Genomic DNA, 11,567 nt, shown 5'->3' on the forward strand with positions numbered 1-11,567 from the left:
TCAAAAACAAATTTTACATGCACAAGGCAATATAAACTAATTTAGAGGGAAAAAACTGACTCCAAAACAATAAGGAAATTATTTGATATGGGTATGTATGAATATATACAGAGGACAACGATAGAAGTGTGAATGTAGCCTCTCAAGAAAAGAGAGTGACAACGTGCATGTGGCTCATTGTAGAAACAGATGACACTATAAAAACAGTGGAGTCCAGTTCAGCATCATTATTCTGATAAACCAGCTTTACATAGTGGAAAATGGAAACACAAAATTGTTCTCATCCTTCAACAAGTTTGATTATAAATCTGTGGAACAAAAATTGTAACTTACATCACCTGCTAGTCATTCATCACAAAAGACCACAGCTCCCATCATCACCTACCATATAGATCTTTAGTCGAGCAGGCAGGCAAAAGAAAAAAAGGTGATATAGGAGGCAGAGATGCAAAATCTTCATCTTTGAAAGGATGGTCAGGAATGGATCAAAAAGAGGGTTAGTGAATATCGACTTTATCTCATGGAGACTCTGAATGGGATTCATTATTCAATGTATTCTTGGTAGGGTTTCCATGCTCATGAGTTTGAGGATTCTGCTGTGCACCACCTTTCTCAGAAATTGCCAGCTGATCAGGCAAATTTGATGACTTGGAAGATGAATTCCCAGCTGATGTCCATATAACTTGTAAACTCCGTTGGTTGGGAAAGAGTGCAGGCTGACCCGGATAAGTGAATGGAGGCAGACTATAACCGTAGTATCCCACCAATGGATGATCAAATTTGCAAGCTGTGCCATAATTGCAGCTTCCATATGCAGCATAGAAGGTGCATACAGGCTGACCCTTTGTGAGCAAGCCATGAATACATGGGACACCAAGAATTGAGTTAGATAGCAAAACTGAGAAAATAATAGATGGAAAGAAGAGTAAGGATCAAATTTACTGGTCTTAGAGGAAGCCCTAGGGGTCCGATGGTGGCCATGGCTGGTCGGTTCCTCTCTTTTGGGTGATGGTACTTGCAAGAGCTTCCATACTTGCAGTTCCCAGTTTTCATGTAATACTGGCATTCTGGTTGGTCAGGCCTGTCGGGCAAACTTAGTGGCACACCTGGACCTGGTTGTTCCTGATGTTTGGCTGTCAGACCTGGCGCAGGCATATCGGTAGAAGAGATCTGGTTTGTGCTGCCCTGGCATGCATTAAAAACTTGCTTTTAGGTGTCCACAGAATATAAATCAACTACAAATTATGCCGGCCACTGCATAAACAAGACAAACATAGGCGATTGGCTTACCAAATTATAACATGATTACAATTTAGAAATAAGCCTTTTCTAGGAAGTAAACAATTAAAGAGTGATTCCCGATCATGGTAGAAGAGAATAAAGCTGCATATTAACCATGTATTATTCTATGAGTCATTCATATTAGCCAGTACCCAAAGGCCATAAAAACTCGTGTTGGTCTTAATAGCTTTAGAATGCTAAACGCAACATACCAATTTATACATGCTTGTAGTGAAAATAATGCCTTCTACATAGAAGGTCAAAGTGATTGACTGAAACAATAAGAAGCTTCAACTGACACGGTCCTGTACCGTTCTTTGATTGATTTGTCAAAGATGGTTGTAAAACTGGACAAAGATTAGCATAAAGTTACATATACATAAAAGAGCAAAAACTAAAGGATGCAACACATCTGCAAATGCATGATGAAGGTGCTGGAAAAAAGAAACTAAAGTGTCTGAATATTGAACTCAGTAAACAAAAAATAATAATTTCTGAAACTAAAAATGCTTCACAAATATCAGAAAAGAGAGGAAGTTTATGTGACGAGTTGTGGTACATCATGAACTAATATGAAACATGCAAATGTATCACAAACATTGAGCAAGAAGAAAAGGCATTATGTAAAATACCAAACAATAATCTAAAATAGACATGATTTATCCAACATTTAACTGACTTACAGAATCTCACATTTTTTTTAAATATATAGCTACTAACCATGTATGAGATCCAACCCTGTGGCACAGGTATAGACCCTTGGGAGGGTGGGAGAACAAGAGGTACATAAGCTGGGAGACCTTGCGTAGTTGGATTAGACATATAAGGAATTCTTGATAAATGCCATTGAGAAATCCCACCACTTACATGTGGCCCTGATGTAGGTGCCATATAACCTGAATAATCATAGACTGAGGATCCTGTGACAGGGAATGAAGATCCACGGGAGGCAGGCTGGGGATGATTGAACTTGCAGGCGACTCCGTATTTACATGACCCTGTTTTCATGTAGTAGGCACATGGCTTTTCATCCTGGAAACCAGATCCAATGAACAGTGCACCGAAATTTCATTAGTTAGCTATCGGATATAAATCATGAAATAGAGAAGAGAAGGTGATGGAAATTGACAAGCATATGAAAGTTTGAACCATATAAAGGGGCCAAGTAGCAGTCGAGACCTTTCGGATAGGTAGACCAAGAACATTCAGCTGAACCATATGTATCTCATGTTTGTCGCGTGGATGATGATATTTACATGTTATTCCATATTTGCAACTTCCTGTTTTCAGGAAAAACTGCAAGAATAGTTGAGACATTAACCAGATATTATAGCCAATTATAAAAGGCAGTTCAACAGATTCAACACAGTAAGAAGGCCAGTATATCTAGCTTAAGCCAACTGACATCAGCAGACATGCTGATTTCCTTCAATATCTAATGACCGAAAACAAAAGCTGTCCAATAGGAACAGGAGATTCATGTCTCGAAGCAATAAACTATAGTAGAAACTCATATCTGTGTTACTGTGTAGTTATTTGCCTGGTTGCACTTATCAACATGTATATAAACAATCTGGTTACCAACGAATATCAGTCAAATTTAAATGCCCGATAACTGTACATCACATCACATGACAAAGCCAGCTATTATTATTCAATGGCGGAAACTCCAATATTGAGTGGATAAAACTTTGTGATGGTATCCTTAGAGGTTGCACAGATACACAATATCCACTTTATGTTTCAAAATATTATTGATGTCACAATGTTTCCTTGTTGATTTCGGGAAACGTCCTACTTACCAGTCACAGATACAAGAAAGCACAAATTTCTAGATTTTTTAGTCCCATCTTGCATGATTTTTATCCAGAGATGCCCTAGAACATGTTAGAACCTATTAGGTTCATGTTCATGGATCAACTACTCACAGAAGCACCATTTCACTTTAAGAAACCGAGTGATCCTGTAGTACCCATGGAACAAAGAGAAATAAGAGAAAGATTGTAGCAAGTCTTAAGAAATGCTATCGCAATGAAATGATCATTGTTGATGAATGGAAGAATTGGTGTCTAAATCTGATAATATCAACTTGATATATAGGCACTTGACATCAGAAAATGGTGATAGTTCAAATCAGGGATTAAAGTGGTGTTGGCATCCCAATTCCAACAAATGACTGAACGGTACATGTTCATGCATGACCACTCACCAACCACCTCGAAAAAAAAAAGAAACGAAAAAACATTTGACAAGAACTCAATGAACAGCTCATAAAACAAAAAACAACATAACTGTCAGATGATCCATTGGTCACTTGTCGTCTTTTCTGATCTTGTCTTCTCTGGTCACTTGCTCAAATATGAGATGCACAAGGCAGTGAAACAAACCCTAAAAACTATAGATAAGTATGAAAAATTTACAATTGATATCTTGGATCAAATCTGTCTATTTGATCCTTTGGACTGAATCATTCTAATATGTAGTCAGCATTTCAGCGCTATTGAAAGGCAAGTTTACCTGGCACTCGGCAGTTTAGACAACGGATCCAAGTGCGAATTCTGTTTTTGCAAGCGTGTGCTGTGGGTATAATGTTCCAACATGATATGGCATATAAGAACTTTGCAGGTTGGCTCAAACCAAGAATGTGTAGAAGGATATGTTGAAACATCCCTCAGTATGGCAAGGATTGAAAATGATTGCAAGCGTTTCAAATATGCCCTAATTGTCAATTATTTTAAATGATACTTTAAAGATAAAACATCTTCAGTATTTCTCACAAGTAGTGAAAATAAATCATCTTTAGCAAACCTAGCAAATGGAGAATAATTATTGGAATAGGGAATCAGTTCAACACTTCAAGGTTCGAGAAAGGGCATAAATAGATTTCTAAAAAATAGAAAAAATTGCAGGCATGTTGCATATATCAACTCCTGTCGGGAGAAGAAATTTAGATAAAGTAAATATAGTGGAAGGATTAGTGTTTCTTATCATGATCCTAGATCCTAGATACTTTCCTAATCTTATCCAACATCATGACAGCATGAAAACCAACAGAGTATCACTGACTTAGTTGGATTTGCCTAAGTCGTGCGGTACTCTTGAGTGTCCATCCGCAAAGGTCAGCCTCCCATGGTCCCTTAGGACCCACAAAAGAGAAAACGGGTTAGAGAAAATGCCTCACTCGGGATCCACAAGCCAACATTTCCGAAAACATTTTATAGACAATGCAAATTACAAACAGACTTTACAAGCTCTGAATAATTGCACAACAAAGGGTCAAAATGATTCATTACAGATCGAAAATCTCTCACAAGTGTCCACATGACACAACCTTTATTTACAAGCCTAAAGCGGCTACCAAACCCAACTAAAATAGGACTATTAAGCCTTCGACCGTCCCTCTACATGCGGTGCAAAGTATGAACATACCAAAAGACATGTACATACATAAGCATTACATCAAACATCCTGTTTAGAAGTTTGTCCGTGACATTCTCCCCCACTTATTCCTTCGACGTCCTCGTCGAAGCCTTTGCCGACACTGCAACTCCTTGCCTTTGCTAAGTCTTCAATCTTCTGCTCCAGCTGCAATGCGCCTCCTGGCTCCCAATTGCTCTCTGCTGCTATTTTTGAGTAGTCGAACCTTTGATCCGCCATGCTGCTTCAACTCGCCAATGACTCTGACTCTAGTGTGGGGTTGGTTGAGTTGTGTTGATCCCTGTTGGTTCCTACGGTTCCTCCAGATGAAGGAAAAGACCATCCTTACTATGCGTCAATTTCTCAAATGCCTCATGTTGCTTGAATTGGGTGGATGCTTGTTGGAGCTTTAACGAGCATCATCTCGCAAACTTATGAAGTTTTGGGTCATTCCTCCACAAAATTTGCTCATTGTCTCTTCTTTCACTTAGTTGTCACATCCAAGTAGGTTCGCATCACTTCCGCTTTCGATTGGCATTTCGTTGGAAAATGAAGCGGATAATCTACTCTCAGTAGCACTAATCACCATTGGTGAGGATTTGACAACTATTGTCTTCTATTATCTTCGAAGGGTCTTTGAACTTGTGCAGAGCTCCTCTACTGGATAGATAAGAGAATTGGGGTACTCGATTTCGCCCATTCTCTTAAGGGTTGAGAAGGCAAAGGTTACTTCACCCGCCTCCTTGAGATTGTACTCCATGCATCGAGCTGGTTACTAGCCTTCGCCCGCTCTTTGCTCATACTTCTGAAGCACTTGAAGTGTTTGCACTCCTTGTGTTGAGTTAGCTACTATGATTCACCTTCTCAATGCTATCGAACTTCTGGAATGCAGGAAGTTTTCACCCCAACTTGGAGTAATTCACTAATAGATGTGGTCGCCTCTGGGATTATACCGTCTTCTCCATCAACCCTGTCGCCTACTCCCCTGAGTAGCGAAGGTACAACACCGCATACTGCCTGCTTCATTCCTTGGTCGTGCACTCTTGCATGACCCGAAGTCCTTCACTTTCGACTATCTTGATGAGAAACTCATTGACACCGGTCTTACGAAATTCCTTGGCCTCTACCCTTCAGCATTGTCTTGGTACTTGGAGTTTGCCTCTGCATGCTCCACCTCCTCGGCCCCTTTCACAGCCAAGCGCTCTCCCTCCATGATAGTAAGGGATCAATGACTTTCATGGAAGTCCCGCCTCTACGGTACCATGGTGCTGCCATGCCCATGGCCCTACTATCCGTCGCCTCGCATCTGCATCCATTTTCTTCACGATCAGTAGATATGTCTCTGTGACACTCCTCCGAGTCCACCTCCATTCTAACTGATGCTTGATTTTGGGTAGCTAAGACCCTCTGGACTCGCCGTCACTTCCTCGCCCCTTTCGACCCCCTACTTCAACACCTCTGTGTTCTCCAAGCAGCTCCCTTTGGTCGATGGAAAGTGCATTCAAACTTTTTCCTTGGTGGAACACAGCCCCCATATACTAATGACCAAGGCTTTCATCCGATGTAAAATTCGATGCATGCACGGAAGACTTGCCTCTGCGGTACCATGACCTTTACTCCTTGAATCCATAGTCCTTCTTGTCGTCGTGTTGTTCACTGAAGTGGAGCTTCCAGTAGCTCCCGATCATACCTTCGTATGATCTAGTCCCTCACGGGACTATGTCATGGGTATCGCATTGTCACGAACTGTTCCACCACGATCCGCTGCACCATGCTGCCTCCTGGTGACATCTCTATTGCATTCTGATCCTCGTGGGATGAATTCGAATTGTGATCTCTCCATGTGTGGCTTCTGCCAATACATCGTAGGATCTCTTCCACCTTCGATTTTGTTCGTTCCTTTGGCAATTGACCTTCATCCATCCACTCTTGGGTCACACCTAAATGAAGCACTGCTTTAGGATAGTCCATCGCCTAGTAGCTCTCGAAGTCCACCGACTTCGCTGAAAATGGTGCACCATTGTTTGGATCCTGGGCCTCTGCCCCTACTAGCACAATCTTCGCTACACACCGCTTCCTACTTAGCAACTTGATTAGCAACACTGTGGCATATTCTTCAAGAGTACCTGCCTCCGCGTCCTCTTGCCTCGTGCCAAGGCCTTCTGAATCCAACTTCACCTCCGTAAGTTGAGTCGCCTTAGTTCCTCCATCAAATGCTTCTCTGAGATAAGGTGCATGTGTCTAGAAGCTCCCTTCGTCTTTGGTACTATGCAAGATGAGTCCGCTCCGTCAGAATGAAGGACCCATGGAACAACATGATCCTGCTCTTGCCTCTGCAAGAGTTCATGTCCTTGATCTCTATCCAAGGAAAGCACTGTGCCTCCGCTCTATGTTCCCTCTTCTATGCTGGTTCCCTTCATGCGGCTTGGGTACTTCGCCAAGTTACACCCAGGTTGCTCTGCTCATCGTTTTTGCATTGAGTTGATGGTGGCCCTCGCGCTCACCATTCCACGGGTCAGCCCTCTATTGAGTCCAATCTCCATATCGACTCCAAGTGTGCCTTCATTTGTGTTGCTTTAGGTCGCTCCCCCACTTAATCTCGCAATGCATCCACTAATACATTCTCTCAAGCGAGATCATGCGACGACTCCTCGTCGCTTGCTCGGTCCATTGAGCTTCGTGGAGTTGTTGTTTGTTGAGGTACTCCTCATCAACATGTGCGGTCCGTCCCACATGATTCTTCCTCTAAAGAGTCGGGACTTATCCCTCCTGGATAACTATCCCGTTGAAGCAACATCTCTCTTTGTTTCGGAGACCACATCCCCTTGGACTACTCTGATTTGTTGAACAATCTGTGCATTGTTCTGCCTCCTACAAACGCACTTGCTAGATTGCGACTCCACGTTAATATAGCCCCCGCTGCACCACTCAAGGCCTAGCAACATACTGAACTCGTTGCACACTTTAGCCTCCTACGAACGTATCCTTCACATGCCGAAGAGAAAGTTTCAATGCTCCATGGCGCCGAGTTTCGGTCGCCTTAGGATGGCCGCGAACATTCCATCGTCCACATACAAGCCCATGCATGAGTATCGAATTCTTTGAGTTAGCAATTCCCCTCACCTCTGTGAGTTTTGCACAACTCTTTCGGTCGCTGAGCAACTCATTCCACCTTGCATGGTCTCATCCTTTACTAAGCGTCTCGCTTGCCTTGAGCACCATCAAGTATAGTTGTCAACATTGAGCCGTAGCTCAAACTCAACCATCCCAACCTTTGTGCGCTTCGCATTCTTTTAAGCTTGACTGTTCTCGTGGTGCCTCTTGCGCGAAGGGTTGTCCATTCCTCTAAATGCCAATCTCAAATACCCGCTCCTCCGAGTGACTCCTTTTCCCTATATCTCCATGCTCGTTTTCCCCCAAACGATCGCGCGTGTGCTGACTGCCCTCAACTTAGCCCCGCTAGGTCCCCCACGTTTGCATGCTAAGTGTTTTTATGAGTGCTTGTCCCGCTCTGATACCATTTGTCACGGACTTAGCTGGATTTGCCTAAGTCGTATGACACCCTTGCGTGTCCGTTCGCAAATGTTAGTCTCCCCGAAGCCTCCAATGGTCCCTTAGGACCCATAAAAGAGAAAACGGGTTAGAGAAAATGCCTCACTCGGGATCCACAAGCAAACATTTTCGAAAACACATCATAGACAATGCAAATTACAAACAGACTTTACAAGCTCTGAACAGTTGCACAACAAAGGGTCAAAATGGTTCATTACAAACTGAAAATCTCTCACAAGTGTCCACATGATACAACCTTTATTTACAAGCCTAAAACGGCCATTAAACCCAACTAAAATGGGACTATTAAGCCTTCGACTGTCCCTCTACATGCGGTGCAAAGCATGAACATACAAAAAGACATGGATATACATAAACAGTACATCAAACATCCTGTTTAGAAGTTTATCCATGACAAGAGAGATACATGATATGCATTATTAGGGTGGATAAGAAGCTTTCGAACATTCGATGATGTATGTCAGATAGAATGAAAAAATTATGATTTAATAGGCAAACATTACTTTTATCTGCATAGGTTCCATTTAATAGGCAAGTATTTGACATGTAATCATTTCATTTTATTAAAAAAAAGTTTTTGATTTGATATTATTTGTGGATGAACTTCAGGATAATGAAACATTGACTATGAGGAATCTTGATGCCAAAGAGGTAATTGCAGCAAGCAAATTGCTAATTGTCTTGCATTGACTTGGTGTATAAAAAGAGTTTCTATTTCAACTAAATAGTAAGTTAGAACAGATCCATACAAGTGCCACGTACCGGTTGAACCATTTATTACAAATCAAACTAGGTAGAGATGCCAAAAGACATTTAGTTGATTCTCCTGAAATTATTGCATAGATTAAAATGTTGCTTATTAGGCTTGGGAAATCAGGTAGACTGAAAGTATACATAAATCAGATTAGGAGTCTCGAGTATGCTTCAATATACAAGTCATGCATTGATAAACATGGATGACCAGCAATCATGCTCCAAATGGTTCTTGGATAAGATCTTACCCAGAGAGAGAGAGAGAGAGAGAGAGAGAGAGAGAGAGAACTAAGAATTTAACTATTGTCTATGTTCACCAACTCCATATTCTGTCTTGATAATATGAATTCCCAGTCAATATGAAATGAACTATGTATTAAAACAATGCTATATCGTCCAAAATTTTCATATTTTGTTGCCTCATAAACCATAGCTAGACCCATCGCAAGGTTGCTTCGTACCATGATATCTTTAATCGTTAACTAGTTCAAACATTCAACAAGTACATCTAAGACGAATGACTCATAAAATCCATTATAAACTTCTGAAGTAAAATGAAGTGTTTGTAGGGGTGAATAGTGGCTACTAGATCGGATTTTTTATGCTTATTCTTCACTTGATGTGACAAAGCATTATATCCAGAATTCTTTTGGTGATGAAATCTTCAGTGCCGAAGTGTCAGGCTGGCCATTGATTCAGGGCATGCATTATGTTTCTTCCTTCTTTCATTTTGGTAACAGACAATATCTTTATTTTCTCCACTTAAAGCTTACATCTAACCTTGACAGACTTATTGTCTTATATACCGAAGGCTGCTAAAAGCCTCAAGGTCTATTGTGCTATAATGAAGCTTCCACTTTGGCTGCTAACAGCCTCAACTTCACCGTTTTCTAGTTGAATTTAAATATGAAATCCATCATCATAGTCCACACACAAATGAGAAAAAGCAACTGATGAACTAAAAGAAGAATTCGGTAAAACCAAATACCACATTAAAATTGGCGAAATCAATTAGCTGTTTGGTGCAGACATTACCTGGCAATCAGGTTGGCCATCTCTTTGTGGGAGTTCCCCACTAAACTGAGTGTTCTGCACCCACCAATTAATAACACATGAATCAGCATCATCCAATGAAAAAAGATCCCTTCTTAAAGAAAAGAACAATGGCAAGCAGTGGTCCATTCCAAGGTCGCCCAAGTTGTTGCCACAATAATAATAATAATAAATCTCAAGTTGACAAGACATGAAGCAAACCTATTGAAATATATTGCATCCCATAGCTCTCACCTGCACACCTAGAGCAGGATGATTATATTTGCACTTGCTTCCAAAACCACATTTCCCGGTCCTCAAATAGTGAAGGCAGTCTGGTTCGCCGGGCCGATCAGGATATGGGTTCAGCTGCCCGTCAGCTGCCTCTCGGCCGTCCTCAATCTTTAACTGCCACATAGCTTCTGCCATCAAGAAGCCCCAAAACCATTTAATCTCATCTCTACTAATTTCCCCCATTATAAGCCCATAAAAGGTGTATCGAGATCAGTTCTTAGCCTGTTCTACCCGAGGAAAGCGGAAGCAAATTCTACGTATCAAGCTAAAAGAAGCATCAAACACTGCCAAAGGAAGAAGGAACGATAAAAAGGTGATCGAACAGAAACCGAAACAACCTTCAAGTTTGTGGGGCAACGCATTGGAGGAACTGGAAACAGCATTGTGCCGGGTATCGGGCATCATCGGAACCAAAAACTCTACCAGAAACCCAAACTCTCCCGCAACACACCAACCAAATCCGACCAGAATCGAAACGTCTCCTCAAATCACCGAATCGATCACCGCCCCCTACACCTCCGATCGGCGATCAGCACGATTCACCGAGCGATTCGGGCCTCCAGCATTCGGGATCAGTCGCAGGCACCAACCATATCCATCGGATGATCGGCTTCGATCCAGCCCCCCTAAACAGCAAGCGGAGAAGCTGAGAAGATCGGCTTTCCGACAAGCTCTTGGATCTCGGTGGATCGATCGAGCGATCGCTCTCTCGGCCTCTTCCTCCTCCCCCTTCTCCTCCTCCTCCTCTCTCTCTCTCTCTCTCTCTCTCTCTCTACCCTTTATTTTGTTCTGTTCATTCTTTACCGCAATGCAACACGAGGAGGAGACGATCGAAGCAAGTAGGACGAGGTATTTATTCCCCTTTCATTATATTATCTTATATTATAGTTAATTATTATTTGTCCGTATTGTTATTTCTTCGCGGGTAAGTTTAGTTAGAACCGTTAGCCAATGTTCCTGTTAATTCCATGGTATTAAGCAAGTTAACACCCGTCTCCTCAAGCCTGCTTTGCGATCAGAGGAACAGGTGGGTCCCATCCTACCTTCAATAATAATAATCTATGTAGTTGATTAGTCTCTGAAGCAGGGTCCCATCACGTCTTCCAATAAAAATGAAGGTACTTTAAACGGGTTTTCGCGAGAGGGTAGAAGAAGATTTGTGCGTACGAACCATTTGGGGGAATGAGCACATTAATTTTACACGCACTTGTGGTACG

General features: G+C 41.9%; 1 protein-coding gene across 3 annotated transcripts; it reads right to left on the bottom strand.

The window, feature by feature from the left end:
* Window positions 1-198: 198 nt before the first annotated feature.
* Window positions 199-11,175, bottom strand: LOC135623504 (zinc finger CCCH domain-containing protein 63-like). 3 transcript variants are annotated; one of them, XM_065126553.1, is made up of 7 exons: window positions 10,689-11,174; window positions 10,312-10,478; window positions 10,060-10,113; window positions 2,461-2,577; window positions 2,002-2,313; window positions 943-1,185; window positions 199-836 (listed from the first exon to the last, which is right to left on the bottom strand). In XM_065126553.1, the coding sequence occupies exons 1-7, from the start codon at window positions 10,753-10,755 to the stop codon at window positions 519-521; spliced, it is 1,278 nt and encodes a 425-aa protein (XP_064982625.1). In that variant the 5' UTR covers window positions 10,756-11,174; the 3' UTR covers window positions 199-518. The 3 variants fall into 3 exon arrangements, with proteins under 3 accessions (XP_064982625.1, XP_064982624.1, XP_064982626.1); XM_065126552.1 differs by having other exon boundaries at window positions 199-842; window positions 10,689-11,173; XM_065126554.1 differs by lacking the exon at window positions 10,312-10,478 and having other exon boundaries at window positions 199-842; window positions 10,689-11,175.
* Between the last annotated feature and the right edge of the window lie 392 nt (window positions 11,176-11,567).

This window comes from Musa acuminata, chromosome BXJ2-9 (assembly GCF_036884655.1).
Source record: "Musa acuminata AAA Group cultivar baxijiao chromosome BXJ2-9, Cavendish_Baxijiao_AAA, whole genome shotgun sequence".
Classification (NCBI taxonomy): domain Eukaryota; kingdom Viridiplantae; phylum Streptophyta; class Magnoliopsida; order Zingiberales; family Musaceae; genus Musa; species Musa acuminata.